The 25,903-nt window shown below is 55.5% G+C and overlaps 5 protein-coding genes across 5 annotated transcripts; 2 read left to right on the top strand and 3 right to left on the bottom strand.

The window, feature by feature from the left end:
- Positions 1–620: 620 nt before the first annotated feature.
- Positions 621–1,520, bottom strand: E0L32_001013 (uncharacterized protein; the record flags this gene model as incomplete). Its single annotated transcript, XM_031132763.1, has 1 exon — positions 621–1,520. One exon carries the CDS (start codon positions 1,518–1,520, stop codon positions 621–623), a length of 900 nt encoding a protein of 299 aa, XP_030992906.1.
- Positions 1,521–2,018: 498 nt separating this feature from the next.
- E0L32_001014 (uncharacterized protein) lies at positions 2,019–2,732 on the top strand (the record flags this gene model as incomplete). Its single annotated transcript, XM_031132774.1, has 3 exons — positions 2,019–2,087; positions 2,165–2,236; positions 2,442–2,732. 3 exons carry the CDS (start codon positions 2,019–2,021, stop codon positions 2,730–2,732), a joined length of 432 nt encoding a protein of 143 aa, XP_030992907.1.
- An 871-nt stretch (positions 2,733–3,603) lies between these two features.
- E0L32_001015 (uncharacterized protein) lies at positions 3,604–5,337 on the bottom strand (the record flags this gene model as incomplete). The annotated part of the gene is made up of 1 exon (XM_031132785.1): positions 3,604–5,337. The coding sequence occupies one exon, from the start codon at positions 5,335–5,337 to the stop codon at positions 3,604–3,606; it is 1,734 nt and encodes a 577-aa protein (XP_030992908.1).
- A 4,565-nt stretch (positions 5,338–9,902) lies between these two features.
- Positions 9,903–11,438, bottom strand: E0L32_001016 (uncharacterized protein; the record flags this gene model as incomplete). Its single annotated transcript, XM_031132796.1, has 4 exons — positions 9,903–9,928; positions 9,993–10,325; positions 10,492–10,672; positions 10,833–11,438. The coding sequence occupies 4 exons, from the start codon at positions 11,436–11,438 to the stop codon at positions 9,903–9,905; spliced, it is 1,146 nt and encodes a 381-aa protein (XP_030992909.1).
- A 12,011-nt stretch (positions 11,439–23,449) lies between these two features.
- On the top strand, positions 23,450–24,079 carry E0L32_001017 (uncharacterized protein; the record flags this gene model as incomplete). The annotated part of the gene is made up of 1 exon (XM_031132807.1): positions 23,450–24,079. One exon carries the CDS (start codon positions 23,450–23,452, stop codon positions 24,077–24,079), a length of 630 nt encoding a protein of 209 aa, XP_030992910.1.
- Between the last annotated feature and the right edge of the window lie 1,824 nt (positions 24,080–25,903).

Here is a 25,903-nt window from a genome sequence, read left to right on the forward strand (position 1 = left end):
GTGGGCGAGACTGGCCTCGTTGAACTCGGGCTGTTCTGCAACAGGCAGTGGAACGGCTGACGCGCAGGGTAGAGTTTCTACGAGAAGAAATGGCGAAAGGGGCTGTAGGGTATCATGGCACTCGGGAGGCAATTTGGTGATGGTATGATAACTGGACTGTATATTCTGTTTCGTTCCGAGGTTCAATGATATATATCAACGTAATTCATCGTGCGCAAGAGCAAGGACACAGTCTGTGTATCGTGCACCTGAGCCTCGCAGTGGAATGCTGGCCTATTACCAGGGGTTCTTCCTCGCAACAGGACAAGATGAGTTGATCGGAATGGCTGGGTGCATACAGGCCAGTATGCCGTTCAACAAACGTTACGGGTGACGTCGGGCCAGTCGCTGTATCATCATTCTCCTGGTTACCTTGCACGCACCGCATTTGTTTGCACCTCAGCTGCATGTCCCATACACGACCTTGGCAGCGAATCTGTATGAGCCTGCTCGGACGCAGCATTTATAGCCTGTATTTATACCGATCTGGGCACGACTCGGCCGCGGCGCGCTATGAGGTTCCCACCTCTGGTAATATTGGCCAGTCCAAAGTCTAGTATCGCTTGTTCATGTCGATCATTTCAATCATCAGTAATGGGTTCAAGACCTTCCATCATGAACCCCGGGTTCCAATATTCCCATTCGGGCCTCTGCTTGTCAAGCCACAGCATGCCCTCGCTGATGAGGTCTTCCAAGGCCGTCTGCGACCGTGCGCGGGACCACCTCAAATTGACCATCAGCATTGATAGGGTCACGTAGCCGAGGACCTGGATGGCCTCGAGGACGGCGCTCTGATCCGTGTTGAGCTCCTTGGGTATCGAGCGGATGTAGGGCTTGCTGCCGACCTTGATGACGGAGTAGGACGAACCGAGAGGCTTGAGGGTCGCGACGGCACGGAGGATGTCGTCCCTAATGACAAGCACGAAAAGAGCCCAGGTCAGCAAAGGAGAGTGTTCAACAAAGGTGGAACGTAAGACGATAGACAAGGTGGCCACCGACTCTGTCACCTCGGGCGCGCCTTCCATCCGCGCCTTCATCAGGTGCTCCTGCACCTTGCGCACCTCGATCAGCCCGCCGTTCTCGCTCCGCGTCTGCCCGCAGACCTCGACGACGCGCACCGCGAGCTCAAAGTAAAAGTCGTTGACCGACCGGCCCAGCAGCTGCGCCCATATCGAGCCGCCGCCGCCGCCGCCGGCACCAGACCCGGAGGAGGAGGAGGAGCTGCTGTTGTTGCTGCTCGCGAGGGGGTCGACGCCGATGGCGGCGCACATGCGCGCGAACTGGGCGCGGAAGCTCGGGTCGGAGCGGATGTCGCGGGCGTGCGTCTGCGCGAACTGCTGCAGCAGGGAGCGGAAGACGGCGAGCTGGGTCTCGAGGGCCTGGGCGTTGGTGCTGCGCAGGTTGGACCCGTGGCTGGCGTACTGGGCCGAGGTGAGGCGGGAGCGGTCGAAGGCCGCGAGGCCGACGCCCTTGCGGGACATGGCCGGGAAGGGGATGGCGGGGGGAAACAAGTCTTGGGACCTAAAGGCCCCGTTGGAAGCTTGTGCGGCCTCCTGCCATGTAAAGGGAGGTAGGTGTCTTGGCCCGAGAGAAAGACGCCTTGTTCCCACAGTCTGGCTTTTCCTGGGAGAGACGGACGGAGGAGCTCGGTACCTTTGAGTGCAGTAGGAGGTATGGCTCCAAACTTAACATTGAAGTGACGCAAGTGGGACCTTCTTGATAAGGGTGATAAAGAAGATCGGTGATAAGATAAGAGACTCAGGTTCAATTCTGAGATCCTCAAATCACGTGCCTCGCCTCAGGTCTAGAAATAGCCTAGCGTGGAATTTTGCAAGAGGCCACAACCCTAATCGGTCCCCGCCCGCAAAACTTCGGTTGGTTGTGCGTGCCCAGCAAAGTCCTCGCGAAAAATATCGAAGACACTTCCCCGTCCCAAGATTCCCACCTTCTTCGTCGACAAACACCACCAAACCGCAAAGATGGCGTCCCCTCAGATCGTCCAGTGCTTCGGCAAGAAGAAGAGCGCCACCGCTGTTGCGCAATGCAAGGTATGTCTTTTTCTGGCTCCGTTGTGATGGTCTCGTGGGGGATGACGATTACTGACATTCTCGTGTGTTCTCTGCAGGCTGGTAAGGGCCTCATCAAGGTCAACGGCCGCCCCCTCTCGCTCGTTGAGCCCCAGATCCTCCGATTCAAGGTACGGCACTCTCGTCGATTTTCGCTGCTGGGTTGTTTGCATGTGTTGGATGGCGTTGGACGGAAGCGACTGGGGCATGGGAAAGGATTGAAAAAGAGATTCGATGCGGTCGTCCACGGACAGACACGGAACAGGATGGATGGCAGTCGAGAGAAAGAAACATGACAGAAAGAAGGGATAGATGCTGACGGATCCTAATGAACAGGTCTACGAGCCGCTCCTGATCGTCGGCCTCGATAAGTTCGCTAACGTCGACATCCGCGTCCGCGTCACCGGTGGTGGTCACACCTCCCAGGTCTACGCCGTCCGTCAGGCCATCGCCAAGGCCCTGATCGCCTACTACCAGAAGTTCGTCGACGAGCACAGCAAGAACATGCTCAAGTCCGCCTTCGCCCAGTTCGACCGCACCCTCCTCGTTGCCGACAACCGTCGCTGCGAGCCCAAGAAGTTCGGCGGTCCGGGCGCCAGAGCCAGATACCAGAAGTCTTACCGTTAAGCGGTCTCTCTCTTTTTGGGGGCTGGCTTTTTTTCGGTGGTGGAGGAGACTGGTTTGGCATGTGCGGCAGTGGCTTGCCTAATGACCTGGCACCACTTCGCTGCATGGGGGAGGACCAGAGGATGATGAGAGGAGAGGAAGAGGTTGTGCGTTGGCTGGACAAAATCGTGGCGGCTACCACACGGGCTGGTTGGGTTTTCGTGGCTTCGGGAGTCTTAGAGGACCGTACTGCGGAAATGGAAAGCCTTTGCATTTTACTGCTGCATTTGCATGGCTGGCCTCTCTAGGCTTGTTTGTAAAGGGACACGGCAAATGAAAAATACATCAAGATCAAAAAGTCTCTCGACGTCTGCATGCATGTCTACAGTGCCTGTTGCGTGACACCATCTGGTGAGGAACAAGGTTTGCCTGGCTTCTCTCTGATCATGGTCTAGCCAACCTTGAGAGCCTTCCAGTTCAAGCTGAGATGGCTACGGACGTACATGTTCCAGTCATGACTCCCTTGTGCGTGGATTGGTTAGGGTCTCATATCCGAGTATCGTTTCCTTGACCAAGAGAGGCATGATACTGGTGTTATGTTTACCGTGGCTTGGCGGCAAGCTGTGCAATCTGAGTGAAAAGAAGAGTCAAGTCTTGAGAATCGAACGTGTATTATTGTCTAATTAGAAAAAGTCTACGTCTCAAGATTTTCGCTACGACCAATGTCTTTGTCCCTTCAGATGTCGTCCATCACTACCTCACTTCGTACATGTATGTATATGTGTACAGTCTTTTCAGAAAATTACAAACCCTCCGAAACGAGAGAAAGATCGCACCATCCATCCTCTTCACACGCCCGTCCTGTAACAAGTAAGTCCACCCGCTTGATCAATCAATTCCAGTTCACGAGCCCGACCTCCCTCCCTTCCGCATCGAGCTGCACAACGACAGGCTCGTACTCGTCGTCGTCTTCGTCGCTGTCGTCCGGGCCGTGTCCCCCCCGGTGCGGCACCCCCAGCCGCGCCCAGCCCTTCCGCTGCTCGCCCCCCTCCTCATCGCCGGCGGCGGCGACGTAATACTCGTCGCTGCTGCTCCGCAGGTCCCAGCCGTGCTTCCAGAACCAGGCCTCGAGGTCGACAAACGCGTGGCCCACGGCGGCCTGCTCGCGGGTGATGGCGTCGCCGAGCCCGAGGAGCGCCTCATCCAGCCGGCGCTTGTACAGCTTCAGCGCCTCGCGCAGGCGGTGCATGTTGCGCGGGCTCGTGGCCTCGAGGATCCCCGTGGCGCCCCCCAGCTTTGGATGTTGCTGTCGTTGGCTACCGGCGCCGTCGCCGTCGTCGTCGTCGTCATTGCCGCCGGATATATACTTTTCGTTGTACACGAGCTGCGCGTGGAGCGTCTGGACGAGCGAGCGGCAGAGGACGGGCCGCGCCAGGGCGAGGCCGTAGGCGCGGAACACGACCTTGAGGACCAGGTGCCACCACTGCTCCATGCAGGACAGGTTGCTCAGGTGGGCGCCGGTCAGGAACGCGAACTGCAGCTCGCCGACGAGGTCGCCTTCGGTGAGGCCCGTCGTCGTCGTCGGGGCCGTGGCCGTGGCCTCGAGCAGCCGGAGGACGTCGGCCGTGGTGTCGGGCAGCTTCTTCTCTCCGGTCGGCCTCAGGAGGAGGTGCAGGTCCACGTCGCCGCGCGGGAAGAGGAAGCTGAGCTCCGAGCCCGCGACGGCCTTGAAGAGCCTGCTGGCCTGGGCAAAGTTGACCTCGCCCCTGGCCATGTCCGAGGTCTCGACCATCCACTCCGAGGCGGCGCCCTTCTTGCCCGTCACCCGGCAGAGCAGGTGTTCGGTGATGTACGAGGTCAGGTGGTGCCAGATGACGGCGTCGTCGGTCGCGAGGTCCGGTCCGGCGACGGAGCCGGGCCGGGGCGGGTCTTTCGGCGGAGGCGGAGGAGGCATCGAGTCGTCGGGTCGGTAGCGGTAGGGCACGAGCTGCCGGTACGTCGACTCGATGTTGTCCTTGTGGTTGCGGACTTCAAACTGGCTCGACGCCTCGCCCAGCACCTCCGTGTACGAGTCCCACTGCTTCACGCGCACGTCGCCGCGCTCCTTGGTCACAAACCAGTAGCCGCAGCGGGACATGGCGCTGGGCTCAGACACCCATATGAAGTGAGGCCCGGGATGCAGGTCGCGGAAGCCAAGGAACTCGGTCTGCTTGGTGTTGAGGGCCATCATGTCGCACCCCACCGTGAAGTCGCTGGGGAGGCCCAGAATGAGGAAGCAGTCGCCATTCTCGAGACAGGCGGGCTCGGGCCTCAGCACCTCCTCCTCGGCGACGGTGGCGTCGGCGACGCCGCCGCTGGTAGGCGGCAGAGAAGGGCTGTCGGCCGGCTGGTGGAGCTGCAGTGACCCGAGGGGCAGGGAGCCCGTGACCGGGATCGACACGTGCGAGTTGATTGAGAACCGGCCGGCCGACGCGGTCGAGTCGGACTTGGCGAGGCTCGAGAGCGACGAGGGGCTGCCCGCGAGGCCCGTCGAGGCCTGGGAGATGTTGCGGGCGCGGGTCCTGAGCGGTGCTGCGGTGCCTTCTCCCTTCGGAGCCCGTTCTGCGTCAGGCCCGGTGCCTGGCATAGGTGCCTTGGTGTTGTTGTGTGGTCTGCCTGTGGAGAGACAGTGGTGTCTCTTGGCGCGGCAGCTGGATGATGGCGGCGGCGGTGCGAGAGGGATCAATATTCTGCACTAACAACACTGAGTGGAGAATGACTACTGGAAATGGCAGTCTAGAAAGGTCAGAGAAGTAATATGTAGCCAAGTCGGAGACGTCGTAGTCTTAAATGCTCGGGTTGGCTTTATTATTAGAAGCAGGAAGGCGACAGAAGAGATGTCTTTTGCTTGTTTTTTTTTTCTCTTTTCTCTTGGAGCGAACCAAGCGGGATGCTGGCCCCATGCTACGTCATTTTCCTCATTCAGCCTGTGCGTGTTTCCTATCGCAACTCCCGCCCCAGAATTCTCGCCTGACTCTTTCGAGATCGACAAAAGTCGTGGCACGAATGCCCGCAAGGCTTTAAGAACGTTCTGTAGCAGATTATGCGACCCTCCTTCTAGTCTTGTGTGGCTACTTTGTCTAATGCAGGTACTTGGCTGACCCTCCCTCCCAAGGCGATGTGAGCTATCGTGGACTACAGCAGAGACGTCCGAACGGCGGACTTTGTATGCAAGAGCACATCAGCCTACCTATCTATGCACGACAGTTGCCGTCGCTCCACCCGCCGGCCCTGAGCAAGCTAGGAGCACGTCAAACGAGGCCCTGGCACGCTGTCCTTTGCCCTCGAGAGGGACCTTGCACATTTTGATGCATTAGGCATTGCCCGCCGACAAGCTCACGCGGGGATCGGTCTCTGAAGGGCAATATCGCCTACCAACCCGTCCGATGGGATCTCCTCGACTCCCACATGGGCATGACATGGATTCACAGGCAGCCACGAGGGGAGCTAGGTAGCTAGGGGGTTGGGTGCACGCACGCACGCACGCAACCGCTGTACACCCCACCACAAGACGGCCTTTTCCTTCTCTCCAAGACGAAACACCACCACCTTCCGCTCGGGTACTAGGCCCGCTGGGGGGTGAGAGGAGGAGCGAGAAGGAGGGGTGTGTATCCGCAAAAAAAAGAAACGGGAAACGGAAACCAACCCCAAGGATGGATCTGTCGTGCATCATGCGTGCGTGCCCCCGAGCTACTAGTAGCGCTGCAACGCAAGCCCTCGTCTGGTAGGTAGAGAGGCATCTCTCACCGGTTGAAATAGCTCGCCTAAAAAAATACAAAGGGTGATCTCCGTCAAGGGAAGGTGAGGAAGGAGGGGAGGGGCGGCACTGGCAATGCACGTCTCTCCCCGTTCTGCGGATCCGAGACAGGGGCTGAAAAGTCCAACCAATGTACAAGTAGGTGCATGGCCTAGTGTAGGAGGGTAACTTGGACCTACATGTGTGTACGGGGCGCGTTGCCTGCATAATACATCTACAAGTACAAGTATCTCCAATTCTCACCTCCATACATGTTCCCACCTGAACCCCAAACCAAAGTTCTCTGGGAGATGGGGCGGGGAAAAGCCACGCGAACATCCACACCACACTGCCTGCCTACCTAGTGCGGCTCGACCTTGAATAAGAAGATGGCTCGCAGAGGGTCTCTGACAACCATCAGGGGAACGGCGGCCGGGAATGGGGGAGTTAGATGGTCGGAAGCCACCCACGCCGTCGCCAGCCTTGTCATGTACCAACCCACGCTTAAAGAGAAACATGGCACCAGTCCGGCACGCCAAAAAGAACGACCGGGCTGTTCTCTTTTTTTTCTACATCATTTCATCCGAACTGGCTGCCTCGGCAATCTTCTTAGTTCGTTCTGTCAACTACCTTAGGCCCTAGGGGGGAGGGGAAATCGCTTGGAGGAAAACAAGGTTTGGTTCCCCGAATCCCCGGCGTTCCCAGTGTGGCGGGCGGCGCCGCGCTGTGGTCCGGGTCACTTAGCGGGGATCTTCAAGGGTTTTTAGCTTCTGAAAAAAGTAGCGAGATGGTGGGTGGTGGGTTGAAAGTGGGTTTCCCGGACCCCCGGGATTGCAACGGCGGGAAAATTTCCCAAGGGGAGATCGAATTCAATTGAACTGGGCGTTGCTTTCAACGGCCTGTCAGAGCATACCGTACCTACAGTAGGTCCCGCGGCCTAGCAGTAGCGTCAGATCACCGCAGAAGTTCTTCCACCCCATGATTGATACGATGTGAGAGGGTGAGGGGGAAGGCATCCTGAGGTAGCTGAGTACCACTTATATGACCTCTTCGCATAGGCTTATGGCTACCTAGTCTCCAGCCATGCCAGACCATACACTCCTTGGCCGGGGGATGCTTTGGCATGGGCCCACGCTTGAAGAAGAAGAAAGACTCGGGAGGTTAAATGCAGTGCAACACTCTCCCTCCCAGTCTGACTCTGTAGAGTTGCCATGTGATATCTTCCTTCGCTGCAACTTCTTTGCCTGAAGCCCGCCCACTTCAGCCCGTTTAAGAGGGGCGCAGCATCATCGAAGAAGAAAAAAAAGGCCGAAACGAAAAAAGGAGCCTTAACCCTTTTTTTTTTGCCCTGTTAGAACACAGACCAATGCAGTGTAACTCGAAGTTTATTATCTCCAAAAAAGTCCACCATGTCACCCTTCCAAGCCTCAAGTCTTGCCTTAGTGGTACCTTAGCCGGGACGTGCGGCGTGTGGGTACAGCACGCACGGTCCCGTGCCGGCGCCCCCTCCCCTCCCTCTCTCGGATCATAGCGAGAGTCAAACTTCGGGGGGAAGGGAGTGGTATCACAGCATGGAGCCAAACAAGACCGAACCACAAGAAAAAAGCTTGGCAGTGCTGGATGGTCAAGTGTCGTACGTACTACCTTGGTTCCATGTACCTATCACAATGAAGCACACTCCTGCATGGCACTACAAAAGGGGAGAATCGCTGCCTCCTCATTGCTCTACGCACCCCGCGCGTTACCCAGGGCGGTTCACATTGGGGGGTAAGCAGTCTTCAATACAAAGGTCGCCCTGACCAAGCAAAGGGGGCAAGCACAAGCTATGAATTCGCTGGTTCAGACTTGACCTACTTTTACTTCCAGAATCACAACGTATCCTAGTGTATTTCACTCGACCAGTACGCACGCCATTACCACAACAGCTTACTGGGTTACCCAAAGCTAAAGTAGTCCCAGCAAGGATCCTCCCCCCCCTCGTGCGCCACGAGGCCCCTTTCTCCTTCGCTCGGCTCCAGCCGAGCGTGGTAGCACCGTAAGGTAGCTTAACTAGCCTTGGGCTGGGATTCTGGTCGCGCTGCTGTCAAAAGTTCCATCCCCAATATGCAAGACATTTTGGGTCCCGAGCTGCTGGGAATAGGGAGACAATTGGGAGCCAACTCCTTTTCGGGGCTAAAGTCCCCGTCACATCGCGAGTCCCAATTGTCCCAAAGTAATTAAAAAAACAAAACACATGGAGACTGTCCTAAAGTAAGGTGGCCAAATATGAAGAGCCATCTAGTCTGGAACAGCGTCGGCTGAATGGAGGGCCTATTTGGTAGACCAGGGACCAGAAATTTGGCCGGCCTTACTCTAATTCAACGACAGTCTTGTCTTCTTGCCAGGCGCATCGTTTATTAGTTCTGTCTCCCCCCCACCATCTTGTCTTGGGGTTGTTGCACTTGTCATGAAATAGACTATTGGAAGGGTTGCTTATTCACTTAGGACAACTTATAAGTGAAAAAGAAAGCACAACTCTTCTGTATTTCTTCGCGCCCCCGTCACCACCACCATTGTTACTCGAACAGGATCCAAATAAAGAAGAACCTTTTTTGCGCCCATGTATCCGTGCGCTTGTTTTTCGTTAATTTTACCCCTGGAAAAACAACACAAAAAGTGGCAGGTTTGCACCATCAGCAGCTGTCTCAAGTTGCCCATATCCCCAGACCTTGGCTACCACCACCGTTCTGAACTCTAAATGCCAGAGGATAGTAGTCGCTTGGTGCAGAACTAACGTCAAAAATGACAAACTCGAGAAATCAAACAATGCCCTGCCCTGGAAGCTGGTCGCGCCCTGGCCTGCTCATTCGATACTGCCTCCTGATGCTGCGCACCGATCGTCGTCTAGATGGATTTGCCATGAGGCACGTTCGTCGCATCCCAGCCGCTTGCAAGCCTTGCGCACAATCCGGGATGGAGGACAGCCCTAGTACGCGGATAACAGACCAGCGAGACACGCACAAAAGCACACGCGACAAGACAGCTGGACGGCTGGGGTGAAAGGACGGACTGGAAATATCAGGGCATGCCTAGCAGCACGCAGAAATGCAATCAACAATCAACCTGGGGTAATGTACCGCCCTGACATCCTACCACCAGCACCAGAAAAAGATGAAAAAAAACTATCAAATGCAACCACCCCGACCAGTAGAGTCAAAGCTCTTCATGCAGTATGCGGAAAAAGAAAACCCTGATAAGACAAAGAACCATTTCCCGTAAACCAACCGCAGACATAGTATCATCTCCAAACAGGAAACGAGACGACCACCGAAAAGCCTGGAGGAATGGAAGCTACGTGAAGCGGTCGGCAGAATGCCACTCCAAGACACAACCCGACAGCAACCCGGTGTCATCGTTGAGGACTTGCACGACGCCCTCTAGTGACTGGGTTGGCCACCGTTATCTGTGATGGAGACTGTCAGCTGTCTTGTTCGCACGGGGCAGTGAGAGCCGCCGAGAGCACTTACGTTGGTTGTACATCTGCTGGTTTGGGGGTTGTCCGTACGGAGACGCAGGAGGATAGTTGTGCATATAGTTGCTGTTGTATTCAGGCAACGGCTGCTGGACGCCCGCAGATGGGGGTGCCGGATACTGGTTTGGTTGGTATCCAATTGGAGGGAGCTGAACGGGTCGGCTACCGCCGTAGCTGGTAGGCGGCTGTTCGGCACCAGGCTGGCCCTCGGGTGCGCCATTCTGGGCCGCAGCAGCTGCCGCCTGCCTCTGGCGCTCCTCCTCGGCCTTGCGCTGAGCCTCCTCCTCCTTCTTGCGGGCCTTCCATTCCTTGCGGATTTCCTTGAATTCTATATAGAGAACAAAAAAAAAGTCAGCCATTGATCTATATCTTGGCGAAATCTCAAGTACAGCATTAAAGACCAGGCGCAACCAACCACCATCGAGCTAGTGTGCAAGAGAATAGGGGTCGGGAGACAATTCGACCAAGGGGAAGAAAACAAGAACGCGGCATACCTTCAGGAGTGCGCTTCTGGCCATGGGATTGCATGGTGACGTGCGCGTTCAGATGGTTGAGCGTGCCATAAGCCTTTTCGCAGCCGTTCCAACCACACTTATACATGCGCTCGATCTCCTCATAGCGCCTCCTCGGGCGCTTGTGCTGCTGCGCACCAGGGATGGGGACAAATGAATACACCTGCGCAAAACGGATGTTAGTCGCCATATTCGAGCAAAGAGGTTCTCGGTTCTCGTGCCGGGAGCGGCGATCCAACGATCCAGCGACCCAGGCAAAGGTGTCCTGCTGGGCCGATTCTCGCTCATTCGTCCGCTCCTGCGCAACGACTTTGCAAACGTACCTGGCTGGGCCGTGCCTGAGGGGCCGCGGAAGTAGGGGTCTGGGGAAAGACGTGATGTCCAGGGGTCATAGGGCCGCCCTGCCCAGCATATCCTCCCCAGTCTGGACGGGGCTGCGCATACATATTGTTGCTGGGATGATACCCGTGTGACATGTCCTGGCTGGGCGGGGCACCGTAGGGGGAATACTGTTGGTGGGTATAGGCAGTCGGGCTGGGGGCTGCGATTGAGGGATCTATAGGTACATCGCTGTCAGACTTGACCTGCTGGGGGTTCTGATGGTTGCGTCCATCTTGCATAGGCATGGACGGACTTGTTGGTGTTTGCGCCATACCTCCACTGCTGCCGTTGTGGTTGCTAGCTGGGTGGTATGAACGCTGGAGGTGCTCGGGGAAGGAGCTTGACCGCGCAGAAGGCGGGTAGACACCGTACTCAGACGTGGGGGTGGCCGACGTGGAGTAGTTGTTGGACCGCACTTCCTGCTGTGTCGCGTATTGCGCAGCAGACGCGTGATCTGCAGATGAGGCCTCAGAACGGGTGTCGCCGTAGTTGCTTGGGTAGGGCGAAGGCAAACCTGACTGCGAGTACTCGGGCGCACCGCGTTCCATAGAGCTGCGCTTCGGACAGGGCAAGACAGGAGCGTACTGCGTGTAGCTCCTGCACCCTTCACTTGTCCAAGCTGGCGACGAGCTTGTCGACGGTAGTAGATGCGGATTGGGATTTTGCAACACGAGCTGTGTAGCTGATGTTGAAACCACGATCGTACTACTGCTCAACGGGAACGTTCTCTGACACTGGAAACCGGAGATTCGAGACCTCAACAGAGTTTTCCAAATATGCAGAGGTAGAATTGGTACGGCGAGAAATCTTCTCAAAGCCAACGGCAAAGTAGTCCGTAGATGGATGCGTTTTGCGGTACTAACAGCCTAGGCAGGAAAGTTGCACCAGGTTGTGGTTGAGATGGCGGCAGAAAGGATTGGGGGGTAGCGCAAGGCCCGGGATGACCAAGGGTTTGGGACGAGTTAAAAAGTAGCGGCGGTCGTCAGCCACTCGACCCAGATGATGGAACTGTGGCAAGGGGAGAGGGAAAGCCGGCGTCGTTTAGATCAGAGATAGGCCGGGTGAAAAAGTGAGGGTGGTCGCAAGATGGTGCGGAGAGACCAACACTAAAGTAGTGCCAATTGCGAAAGTCGAGCGAGGGTTTTGGAGGGCTGGGCCTCCAGTGGGTTCCTGGATGGGATGCTTTGCTAGAACGAGACCTGACTAGCGCGATATACCCAGATCCAAGGATGATCCCCTCTTGAACTAGACCGAAGCGTCCGAGTGATCTAAGGTTTATCACTCTCTGGCTTCCGGGTCTGGGTGAATGACTCTCTCTATCACACTTCCGCGCGCGCGCGCACACACACACACACACTTGTCGGCTTTATAACCTGCCCTCCGGACCGGATGCCTGAGAAGTGGGGTGTCTTTTTTTGTGTGTGGGATTTTCTGGAAGAGACAGACAGGTGATGAGGCGCGAAGGATGAATCGAGTCTAGTGTGGGAGAGACTTGATTTTATACTGCAGCCACGGCGAGGACCAGGAAGTAAATAATAGGGTAATTTCCTCCCAGAGTCCCTGTCCCTGTGGTAAGGTGAAGAGGGGCTGATTTTTTGTCTGTGTGCTTGGGTGGGGACCCAAGGTGGACGGCTGAGCAGTCCCAGCTCCAGAAGTAGGTAGTGAAGGGCCGCGACCTGGTACAAGGGAATTCCGGCTGCTTGGGAGAATACAGGGTTTGGAAGTCCCCCTCCAACTCCCAGCAACGAGGTACGGCGAAAGGTGCCTGACTCTCTCACTAACCCCCGAGTGCGTGAGGCGCGTGGGAATCGGAGGCTAAGCGACGCGGCCAGTGATGGCCCTGCTCTGCTGCTTGATACTGGCTCTCTCCCTCTCTCTCTCTCTCCTGGGAGAACGCAAGCAGCACGAGCGATCAAGACGCTCTCTCTAGTTGCCCCGGAGCTGGAGCTGAAGCCGGAGCTGGAGCTGCTGGAGCGTGTTCGGCAGTGGATTCTCAAACCCTGCTTCTCCAACGCATTAAACAGCGCATGTGCCTGCTTAGTCCCAAGAAGCTCCCCTGGTCGCGAGATGAGAAAGGGAACCGGTGCCGGACCTTGGTATCTGACTCGTGACGGGAGTGGGCCTCGATACCTCTTTGTGAGGTATTATGTAAAGTTGTGGGCGGGTAACGATGTCACTGATCGATGGACCAAAAGTGAAGAGGTAGTGGTGAAGCGTGTGATGGAGAATTGGGCGTAGTGCGAAAAGAGCAGTTGTCCGAAAATGGTGACGGTGAGTGTGTAGTGGAAAACAATGCCAAAGCGAAAGGGAATATTTTTTTTTGCTCTCCCTTTCTCTTTTGTGGCGGCAATTGCGACGCGACTCTGGCTGCTGCGAACGAGAACCCTCCCCCCTCACAGTAGGAGAAATCCTTGTCCCGTTATTATGATCCAGCCAAGCAGCAACAGGGCAGGGCAAGGCAAGGGCATGACAGGGCAGCTTCCCAGGCAGGTCTCCGTCCGGGTAGGTACCTCTTCGAGAAATCCAGGTTGCGGATGGGGGTAATGAGGGGCGTGGCAAGTGGATCAGGTACCAGACATGGAATACCTTGGGGGCAAGTAGAAGAGAGGGAGAGCAAAAAAAAAAAAGAGACATGGAAGAGTTCGATGCCCACGATCCATCAATCTCCCTACCTTGTCTCCCCATTTGCACGCGTGCACCACACACACACTCGCACACCCACACACCTCCTGTCCGTCCTGCATGAATCGAGAGTGTGTGCGTATGCGCCAGAGAGTTCAGGATAGAGTTCTCCATGCGATATGTCGAAAGATGCTTTTCTTCTGCGGTGACGCCGAAAGAAACTGAATGACTGACTGAGTGACTGCACGGCTTATTCATGCATTTTGCCCCTCGACAGAGTTCACGTGCCGTTTGCTACAAGATTTTGATTTCTTTGCCTCTCTCCTGCCGGGTTGGGTTGATTAAAGTTCCAGAGCACCTGCGCAGTTTCGAAGTATCTTTTTTTGATAAGTAATGCTGCCTCTGAGAGCGCATGAGTTGCGAGTAATTTGGTCGAGGGGCAATTTGATTGGGCCGTCGCAGAGTCGCGCTGAGGGAAGGGTTGGAGGAAGGAGTGGGGCTCGAGGCGGAGGGGCAGAGAAGCAGAGAAACAGCAAGTACCTACATCCCAGCAGGGAGCAGCGAGCAGGGAGAGGGGGAGGGTGTGCATTTTGGAAATCGACGGTGGAGACATGGGGACATGGAGACGAGGTTGAGTGGGCCCGCCCTCACCTGCATCTCCGCACTGTGCCGACCAAGGGGGGGTGGGCGACAGCGAGCATGCAGTGCTAGGGGGATCGTGCCAAGTCGTCGTCAGATCAGCACCCAGTCCAAAGGGGCGCTAACCCAGTCAAATATTGGAAAATGTCCTGGGCCAGAAATGTGGCTGGACCCGCGATTGTCCCAAATGAAGAGAAGTGAGAAAGGGTGCCCGGTGGATTCGCGTGTTCTCCTCCACTCGAGAGGCGGACCTGGGCGAATGACGGCGAGCTGACCGCCGTCTCGTGCTGGGGGTCGACGGGGAGCTACCTGGCTTCGTCCAGGCATTTCCCAGTCCCAAAAAAACGAATGGGAACACGGCACGCGGCACTCCACTGTGATGCTTCGTTTCTTCCTCTGTCAAACCAACATACGGGACGTCCTGCCTGTTTCGACTGCCGACTGTGCCATGCCAGGCTTGAGCATGAGTTGAATAATGTTGGTCCTTGACAATCTCCGGGAGCTGAATTCCACGCGTGAAACACTCACTTCCTTGTCCTGGCCGTGTTCAAAGTGCGGAGCTGTGCTGGAGGTCGCGCGGCGAACTATTTAGCTACTTGTACTTGGGCTGGTGGCAGGTCCCATTTCACGCATGTTTCGGGGAATCGGGGTCCTCTCCGTGTCTCCTTGGAACTTGTCCATCGGGCAATCATTCGCATCGCATGCACGCTGGACTTTCCCAAGGCATCGTTCGCTGACTCGAGGCAACGAGATTGGGGTTGGGGGAATGCTGCAGGGTGTGCAAATTGCGCAATGTGATCCCTCCTCTCTCTGAAGGCATTGATCAAGGTCTGCGCCCGGTAACGCCCGAGGCACCGGCATCGGCATAAACGTCAGTCTCATTTTCAGAGAGGCATTTTGGAGGACGCCGGTTTTCCTATTGCCCCTCTTCTTGGTTTCCAAAAAAGGCAAACGGTGATCTGGATGAGATTTGTCGCAGTGATTGTGTACTCCGTTGGTACGGAGTCGTGCCGAAAAGACAATCTCAGAGACTCCTTCCCCGCATCTCAAGCCAAATAACGATCAAGGCGCTCCTAATACTCCGTAGCAGAGTTGTTTACATACTAAGTCTAGTCAAGCTTTATTAGATGGCCCGTGGAGTGTGGCCAGGCCTGCTAGACCGTCGATCGGTCTGTGATCTAGGATTGTGCCCGCCCTGGCATGGCTGGTGGAGGCTCAGGTCTGGGGATAGTGCTCCAGCGCAAGCTTGCTTAGTCGGGTTGAAGCCGTGGGATCGATCTGTTCGCGAGAGGGGAATGCCACCGAGACAGCACTGTGAGGGTCTAGCATAGCTCTTCAGGAATGGATCGGGATGATTCTTGCTCTATTTACAGCATGTTCTCGACATCGAGTCTTGAGGCATCACGAAGAGAAAACACGAACGTCGTTGCGTCGAGGGTCCAAGCCGCGCTACCTCTTGGTGCACAAGCAAGGCCCGACAGTCGGTTTTGGCCAATGTACTAGACGCGGCTCAACCCTCCTGCTGGGTTTACGCTTTCTCGGTGTGACGGCGGTGCCTGGTGCCTCTTAGTTGGTGTCGAGTGGGACGCCAGGCTCCTTGGGGCTGGCGCAGATATGGTAGCTCGCTGTCAGTGCTTCTCATGGGGCCAACGCGATGGTAGCGGCAAGATGCTTATAGCCTCAGCTTAGTACAACATGGGGATGGCCCTTCGGCGTGGAGAATTGGGGATCCTCCAGCAATAGCCATGGACCCATTTACAAAACCTAGGCATGCCCTCTCTAAGAGAGAAAAGAAGAGCGGAAATAGGACAATGGATTGCAAGTCCATCCAAAGTTGAGCAGACAAGCGACTCAAGGCTTGCAGCTGGGTCAATGGCAGCCTCGTAACAGCCTTGGTGGAGGAGATGCAAGGGCAAAGCATAATGGTCAGTCGAGCGCGTAGCTGGAAAAGGTAAGACCTCTCTCATATGCAACTAGCTGTGTGATGTCATGCTACACAATCTCATGCAATCGGCTCTATTTCTCTTGAAGTTAGCGGTGCAACGTGGGATATTTATATTCTGCGTCTGGAACTGGGGACGACGAGCCGCTCCGCACTCAACCAGTTAATCTCTTTTCTTCTCGAAACCCTGCGATCAAGCAGGGTTTTGTTGCATAACTTTTCACTGGCCATGCATTCCGGGCTGAAGGCGAGTTGTCGAGACTTAAGACGCAAGGCTGAAAATGCAATAAGTTCGAGTCCATCCATCGCTTGCCTACTAGGTAGGTAGGACCTGCTAGAGATGGCCGCCCAGACGGTGGCCGTTGTGGAGGGCTCGCACCGGCACTAACTAGAATCACGCTAACACAGCTGTCGCCTCAGATCCGTCCGCTGCCAGGGCGCCTCTAGGGTGAAGCTGATCTTCAGCCGACCCGAGTTTCTGGTTCTACTAGACCGGCTCCAAATGGGATGATGGTACTAGCCCACGTACGGTAGGTGCTATCAATGGATTGATTCATGTGCCATACAATATAAAGGTGGAATGGATATTATCGCCGTCTTTGATCGCTCGCTAGAAAGCAACTGGCCGGCGAATATTTTCATTGTCAATTAACTCATCTCCATCCGTGTCTTCGACCCAGCCGGCGGGTGGGTTGAGGCAGAGGGAGTGATGGAGAGAGGGTGGCGCGGTCGCGTCTTATTCGCAGGACATGATTGATCCGTCACATGTGATGCGTCGACAAAGTGAATGCTGACCTCTACGAATAAATGACAGTCTTGTTGCATACTGGCATGCCCGCTGGTCACAGCAGACATGTGCAATCTCGTCTTATTTGGCCGTGGCTCGATGCTTCGGAATCAATATTGCATGTGCCAAACGTGGCATGGCTTCTTGGTTCACGTTCATCTCCGACTATCAGTCGGACTGTTCGTGGCAGTTGAAGAATATGTCATCGTCATCGAATAGTTGTCGCAGCTCCGGGCATCGGGCAAAGGAAGAGAAAACACAGCATGCGAATACCAGCATCGTAACGCTCCCGGGAGTGCCACGTGTGCTCGTGTCGTCAAACCAGCATTGCCCGAGGCATGGCTGCTTGTCCACATGATCAGATGGGATTGCTCTCCTGAGAGGACCACACACATGCACGGACAGGCCTGGGGTGTGGATGGCATGATGGAAATGCGGAATGAGCACCGTGCAAAGACGGCCTGCAAACCTCGCGACCTGGCTGCTGACCAGGGTGCATTCTCAGCTCAAGTAGGCATCATGTCCGCCCCCAGATTATATCAATATCAACTGATGGGCGGGTTCCTCTGCAAGAGAAGATTGCGACAATCGGGACCAAGCCGTACCATGGTTGTGTCAAACGAAGGTGAACCTCGACCGCGTTAGCCGAGCTCAGACAGCTGACCTCGCTCGCTTGGTATGAAAGGTTCCCTGCCTGTCAGAGGAGCATGATCGTGGCCAGACCGCTATTTGGACATCGAAAAGGACTCGCCGCAGGTTGGGTCGTGCCCTGTCAAATCCACACACAACTGGGTCGCGAGACGGGTGAATAACCAGGATCAATAAGAGCGCCCCTGCAGGTATCTCACATTGATCAACAGCAATACTTGGCCGAGATAGCAAGTCGCGCACTTCTTCCCCCCCCCCTCCTGCCTCCCTCTTTTGCCGCAATGACGGCTGCGTCATGTTTTAGACCGAGACGGGGTTGCGAATATGCAATGAGAAGGAACAATGGAATACTACCTAGGAAAGTCGGAACACGGCGGACCAGAGCATGGATGTCGTTCACGATGAAGGGCCCAGCCGACAGGCTTCAGGGATGCACGACCTATAACTCAATGGCGTCAGCAGTGAAAACGGTCTCCGCCCCTTATCGACACCCCGACTTGACGGTGTTGTGCGAGCGTCAAAGTCCCACACATTTCAAGAACGCGTGGCACTACAGTAGTGCCAACCCGTCGCTGTGGTACTGGCGCGCCGTCGCCGCTTGGTGTTGAAGCCCTGGCAAAGTTAATGACAGCCATAGGGCACATGGCCTCCTCCGGATAGTAGACTAAGTGATTGACGGGAGCTAATGTCCCCCAGCAAAAGGCGCCTGTCGTCATTCTTCTGTCGATTTTAGCTGTGGTGCTTCCTAGAAAGCAGCACGACATGGCAAGCAAGGATATCCGCTGGACACTGGCGGAGGGCTGGCATGCCACACCACAAGACAAACGGAACGAACAGGGACTCTGCAATGTTCCAAATCCGACCACCTGCAGGGTTGCACTGAATCATCGCTTCGCTTCGCTTCACATCAGACACAGACACAGGACCAAGGGAAGTGTGTGCGGTGTGCTGCTTGCCATTCTGCCATTCTGCCCTTGACCCAGCCAGCTGGGGCCGTCGAACGAGGCCCGACATGGTCCGCCATCATCTCTCGCGTGCAGATTCCACTTGTTCTGCCCCGTACCTGATGTCCGGTAGTGACAGACTGGCACGGGGCTGCATTTCTCCATCCCTGGTATTTTCTCTCCTCTACAGCTGGATTGTAGGGCCGAATCATCTTTGAACCCGTTGTCGATGTCGCCTCCGAGAGTATTTTCCCGATCAGACTCTCCGAAATGCCTCCGCCCTCCGTGCGCCTGCATGAACAGTCAAACCGTCAAGGAGGAGTTGCCTGGCGCGGATGGGCCCACCTGGCCACGTTGGAGAGAGCATGATCTGCTCTGTATGCAGGTCTACTGCGTCCACTGTGGCCACTGTGGCCACTGCGTGCTGCCATGTTAAGCTGTAGTCCCTGGGGGCTGATGAGCTACTTTGTCCACGGCGGAAGATTCACCTTCGCTGACCACCGACCGATCTGCGGTACTCTCCGACCATGGTGCAACCCGAGATAGGCACTGAGGGGCTTGCCAAGTTCTGCACTAACGCTGCTCTGGGCATGGCCTCTTGAGGCTCGCGACTAGTGACATCGAACAAACGAACGGATGGTGCGTGCGTGTGTGCTTTTGGCATCTTGGTATTTGACTTGATCAGAAGCCCTCCAAGCGAATCTGAAGAGTACCGCCATCGACGCTCGCCTTTCTCCGCGGGAGCAGACTGACTGCGGGTAAAAGAACAGCAGCATCATGATGACTTGAACAAGCCTGCCTGCCTGCCTGATGCCTCCCCCCCACAGTGCTGACGACAAGCAGCATGTACAAATAAAACACTGGAGCAGAGAGTTACCTCTGCGTGTAGGTACCAGGAACTTTACGGGATGAGGTGGACTTCCAATCGTAACAAAAGGAAGGAACGCCGAAAGAGGAGGGCGTGGCCGACCCGCTGAGACAGACTTTACCCAATGTCGGAGCAAGAGCCCGCGGCCGCTCTTGCTGATTCCAGTCTCGCCGGCAGGGATCTGGCATCGAGAAAGAAAGAAAAAAAAGGACGACAGGCAATGATCGATGCATTCATCCATCCATCCATCCATCCACCCATCCATCTGCCATGCCACCCCGAACACAACAGAATTGCTTCGTACTTTGCGCGCAAAGAACACCACCCCCTCAACTTGACCCCGTTTCTTCATTGGCTGCGATACAATTCCACGAGCGAGGTTCTCCTCAGTGGAACCTCTGGTCGAAGACGCATTGCATGCTCACTAGGCCCGTTGGGCTTAGCCCGACTCTCCAACTACCCCCCACACTGTGAGAAGATCATGGCCAGACTGAGCGGAGCGAACACCCATGCAAAGTCACTCCCTCTAGGAGCACTCCCCCTGCAACTAGTGCCTTGAGCTAGAAGAGCACTAGGCCCCTTAGCCGGCTGCGAGGAAGACCCTAGAAAATCGAACGCTTGCGAGCGGTTGCCGGCTGTTTTAACTTGGCCTGTACACAGACAGGCGCTGGACCTAGCAGATAGCTTCCGGCATCTGGAGCGACTCTGCTTGGTTGCCGTCGACGATGCTTACGCCGTCGCTGAACCGGTTCCTCCAAGGCGCGTGCTTGGTTCCGGGGATCTTTGCTGCTTAACCCGTAAGGCACAAGCTGACCAGCTGGTGCCTGCCCCAGGAGCGACCAGCTATGGGGAAACAAGCGCGCATTTCCATCTGCCCTGCGCAACTCCATTCGAACGTTCTACAAGTACAGACTGCCGCCTGTGTCTTCCTCTGCCTATGCCGGATGGCCAACAGGGCACCCGGAGAATAGAAGAGGGCGAGACCTTCAGATGAAGCGAAGAGACTTGGAAAAAATCCGAATCCAAGTTCGGGGGTTCCGAGTCAGTCGAGTCGGCAGACGGGGTACTTACCGACAACCGTCGGCATCGTGCTAGGCTCACACCCAAACTGCAAAGACCTCGAAGCGCGGAAACGCGGGTGGTGAGCGGCGAGAATGGGAGTGGAGGAAGGGAGAATGGGATGGATGGACTGTCCGTCTAGGTACGTACGTCTCTTCAGCAGGCCCAGGGTTCATCATGTGGCAAGCAGAACCGATGCCTTCATACATCGTTACAAGTACAGTCAGCAGGGCACACAGGAACGCAACCCAATGCATTTACGGCCCCAGTTGCCCAGGGTTTCACAAGATCTAGATGTCGTCGATATGTCGTCGACATTAGCTCCACCAAGTCCAGACCACGCCAATGGCCTTGGACACGTTCAATATCGCACAAAAAAAAACAAAGCTGTGCTATTAATCGCTGCTAGCGTGTGCCCACGCGCGCGAGGGCGGGCTTGAGGAGAGGCATCGCCCATGCTTGCCATGCTGTCTGTGCCTTGGATCCCAACCACACTTGCGGGGGATGGTTCGCTCGTCGAACCATTTGGATCTGCGACTAGGAGGACCCTTGCCATCACAAATCATATTCTTGCGTGAGAAGCCAAGACTTGTAATCTGTACGAGGGAACTATCCACCCAGGCCACCCACCCTATCGATCAATTTTACAGGTGTTGTGTTGCATTGACAGCAGCTGGTCCCAACCTTTGCTGGGCCGGGCCATACAAAGTGACGAGTTTGGATACGCGATCCGACTCGTTGAGGAAGGAATAGGGAAAAATCCACATACACCGGCGCAGAGGTACCGAGCGCCGGGTGGGAGATTGCAGACTGAAACCACAGACTCGACTCTGCTTCCTGACCACAACAACAAGGGCCTCCGTCCTGAGAATCAAGGCCTTTTCGCGCGCTCTCGGCTTACCTTTACAGGGCTCCGCACAACCAACCTCTTCTCGAGCCGGACCCTTACCCAATTGCGCTATTCGCCGCGCCATCGACGTCATGGCCGGGGCCCGTCCTCCGGTAAAATGGCATTCTAACGTTCTATCCATGGAGGCTCAGTCGAAGGTACCCATCAACTCAGCAAAGTACTTTGCAGTGGTTATTGGCTTGGACAATCGAGGTTTGAAACCAGGTGTTGCGCCTTTTGACTTATCCCTATCGATACACGCCCTCTTGAACCTTGAACAGAGTCAATCAAGACACTCGGAAAGAGGGGTGAAATGATCTTCATGCCTACGTACAAGAGTCCCTTCCGTGACAAATTCCTGAGCCCAGGTCTCCGTCGAGCCCCTGCAGAGTACTTTTGTGTGGAAGGAAACATTGAATCGGAAGATCATTACCGCAGGTGCAGCATACCCTGAGAAGAAACCAAAGAGTCGAATTGGGTTTGCTCATGTTCTTTGACCTTGGATTTTTCTACTCGGCGATCGATTCGTCACCAAATCGGAACACCTGCCAGGTTGTCGAGGGACCGTGGCGGTTCGACCTGCCTCAAATTAAAGTGACAAGCGGGGATGCAATCAATACAAGTACTTGCTTCGAGGACAGGTGTGGCTGGGTTTCTGGTTGTAGTTTGTGTCTGGGTACGTACCCGAGGTGCGTCTCCCTTAGGCCTCTTTGCTCGCATGCACATCGACAAATCAAGAAAGAAGCGATTGGCATCGAGGACCCCCGGCTCGTCTCACCCACGGACGACCGTTTTGACAAGGGACAAGAGCAAACATTCACTGTCGGGTGGCTGGGTTGGCAACCCATCGGATCGGGACTTTCCCCGACGGCTCACACGGATTTCGTCGGACGTCGGCCGATGTGCTTCTTCCTTGTTCCATCCTGCATCCGTGCCTGCGGGATTACATTTCTCTTTGGAGTATCCTTGTCGAAAGCTGGGTGTGGTCGGGGTTGATTGGCCTCGGCTCTCACGATCCCAGTATGCACTGTCGCGCTCATCGGGAAATTTGGGGTGTGGTGGATATTGGGGGTTCAGGAAGAAGAGTCGAATTGGCAATTTCAAGCAAAGATTAGCGAGCTGAGCTTGGGAAAACGGTGTGTGCTGGTGCATCCTCTCGGGGGTCGGGATCCTGTCTCCAACCATTTGCCCACTCTGCCCTCTGGGATTGGATCCCTGCACACAAACAGCACCAACGCGACCAGAGTTGAGGGACAGCCTGGGCAGGAGAGGACGTCAACCGACCCTCCCCGGCGGCCAAACACCAACCCCCAATGTAACCCTGACAGCACGCGTCCTGGTTCTCGTTGTCTCTGATCAGAGTTGACACCGTTTATCTGGTCTGATCTTTTCATATATGCGGAGAAGCAAGGAGATGGGTCCCAAGTCTCACCTCTCCCTTGCTCTCATGGCTGTTTCCCTGCTTTGGGGAGAGCGCCGAGTCTGCCGGCCCTGACGGCCACCATGGTCCGGCGGACCAAGTCCGCATCGACGGCATGCGAATGCCGTGTGCGAGCTGTCAGCACTCCTTGTCAGTCTAGTTGTGAGCCTGATGTCTTAACCTTGCTTCGTACTTGTTGGAGTGCCTCACTACCTGTACACTACTGCTCAGCTTGGTGGAGCGATCAGGCGGGCGCTACTTCTACGACCCGACTGATCTTCATAGCCTCTCCGTGCTGAATTGATGGATTGGCGCTCGTGTCTCTGGGCAAACACGATCTTCTTGCGGTTATTGCTCCTTCAGGTTTACCTTGATGGGGTCTCAAATTTCTGCTGAGTGCCCGACCCCGCGACGCCTTAACCACAGTCAGCCTAGGCGGGCCAGGCGAGAAACAGAGAGCGGACCATCGCCAATCTCTCGTCTCGAAGTGATGCAAGACGACACCAAGACAAGATGAGGAGTCGATGCCACGAGACAGGCACGCAAATCACACGCATTCACACGCCTGTGTGTACACGATTGGCACCCTCTTTGGCAGGGCTGATCTGATGCCTGTTCCGCACACGCATCTCCGCTCACTGTATCCTCCATGTCTGGTTTCCTAGTGCAACGCGCGTGCTGCATGTCTCTGATCATCTATCACCCGCAGTACATGTTTGCTTCTTCCTCCTCCACTTCGCAATGATAGTGGCAGACCGGCGATCCCAGGTGCGGCTGGGAGAACAAACAGCCCCTAAAGTACTAAACCCATCCGAGGAGCAAGCTCGCGATTGGCTAACTCGACGACGCGGCTCCAGTCCATCTCACTTTCAACGTCTTGTCATCGTTCTCCCTCTTGTCCGGCTCCGTCTAAAGGTGATCAACATTGGCGATGCGGGAAGCCGCCAGGACGAGATGACGAGACAAGAAGGAGAGAGAGAGGAGATGGAGGTAGCGGAAGACTGTTTGCCGACGGGACAGGGATCTGTGTGGATGGACAAGACCAGTCATTTGAACTGTCAGAAAGCTCCCATCGAACCAAAGGCCAAGCACGCCCTTGCGCATGCGCCTGCAGCGCAGGGTGCAGTCGCAGGGGCGCCCTGCTGTTACCTACTGTTTGCCGAGGACGCAGGAATGCGTGTGTTCCTCGGGTTCTGGCCCCAGCCAGCAGATGATACCTACCTACCCTTTTGCCTACATGACCCTACTCCGCACCTTTTCACCTTCTTTTTTGATGCATTGTGCCTTGGGTTTATCGGCTCGACACCGGGTTGGGACGGGAGTCTCGGTGTTGGGTCACGAACACGAATGAGACTCTCCAGCTCCCCGTAAGCGGGCTTCCTCCGTGCGTCCAGGACATAGACATCGCATCTCTCGAGGTTTCTGCTCCATCCCACACAGACACAGATACAACACACACATACACCCGTGACCCCGACCTCCCCCCCGCCCCCTTTCAGTGATGCAAGGGACTTGTTTGTTGGTCGGGTCCTGGGCCAGTGAGACCAGGGGAGATGATTCGGTGCTCCGTCACGACTTCTTGTGTTGCGGTGAGCCGAACGATCTGGACTGTACACGTTCAGGAAGTGGGCGCAAGGGGGGGGGGGGGGGGGGGGGGGGGGGGTTCTATTTACAGCAAGGATATAGAATGAGGAGCATTCCGCATTGTTAGTCTTCTCGATCCATGCATCCAGTGGCCACTACTCATCTAGTGACTACAGAAAACAATCACTGGGTGGTGAAAGCCTTTATCATTAGCCTCATGGCCAAGAAAAGGAGTTGCCATGACCAAGGGGAAGACAGCACTGAGAAGTTGTCATGGGGTAGACAACCAACCGCACACAGGATCTTGGAACTACATCACATAAGGTAGTCTTGCAGAGCAGTGATTCTGACAGCCCTGGAACTTCTAGAGAAGCAGTGACACATTGTTCATCTGCTGCTATGCTTCGGGCTTTGTGACAGGACGACAAGAGATGACACAACTCAGCTGTGCTACCAGTGAGCTCTGTATACACTCTTCTATGTGAAAGCCTCCAAGCTGTGATTAAGACGAGCTGTAACTTGACTTTGCTGTGGTTACAACCTGCTTCATCCTGGTCACAACCTCTACAGTAGAGCCTGGATATCCTCCCAAGCCTTGTCGAGGCTCTCAACGCAGTCACATGCCAAGGCATTCATCTGTGTTTATAGCAAGTCTTGGTAAGACTGCAGGGACAGGAGTCAACACAATGCGAATCAAGACGACAACTCCTGCATACATATGTCACTAGTTTTACTTTGAGGCAGTGATATCTTTGGTTATCCTACGTAGACAGAGGCATCTACTAGTTCAACCATGGGAATTGAGGCTGCATCCAACAGAACACACACTGGTTCATTAGCAGTCCCTACTTGTAGATACGCGTGTCATGGCAACAGGCTTTCCCTGAAGATATTACGTATGTAGGTAGTCCAGGTCCACAACGGGCAAGCAGGCATTTCAAGGAGGCGGTGAGTCCCTAGCTTGGCCGAGACGGTGTTCTCGAACACCGCTTGTGTCGCATCTTTTTCTTTTCTTCTTACAGGTCTTACAGGGGATGCAAGTCGACGACCTGTCAAGGGTGGACAGATACATGAAGTACATCGAAGGATACCCCTGCCAGCAGCGTGTAAGTTGATTGGCGCAGGCCGGTGCGGATCCCTGTCGTTTAATTAAACGTTAGCGTGTCAAGACGCGTCTCCAAGGTGCCATCTATCGCGTCTTTTCGCGTCAAACCCCTCACCGCACTCGATGCTGCTGCTTGACTGCCCGCCCCCCCCCCCTTCCCGCCTTCTCTCCCTCTCTTGTTCCCTGGTCTGGCTCTGGCACAATCTTATGACGGCGCATATCGCGCCCACGAGCACAAATGTGTTGGGTCTGAGTGGGCAGTCATTTCTCATCGTGAAGGAGTCGTAGTTCAACTCTGAAGTCTCGAGACGCCTAGACTCACGAATCAGATGCATTTATTCGGCGCATGCGCCTCGCCAGTGTGACCGTTCACTACACACACTGATGAAGAAAGAGGGAATCATGTCTACTGTAATTGTGATTGTAATCTTGCTGAGCTCATCCCAGCAATTTGGCCCTGGTCCAACTACGTCGTCGCTGTGCTTCGCAATTAGGGGAAAGCATCG

Source organism: Thyridium curvatum, assembly GCF_004353045.1.
Source record: "Thyridium curvatum strain D216 chromosome Unknown NODE_4_length_842636_cov_84.159710, whole genome shotgun sequence".
NCBI lineage: Eukaryota > Fungi > Ascomycota > Sordariomycetes > Thyridiales > Thyridiaceae > Thyridium > Thyridium curvatum.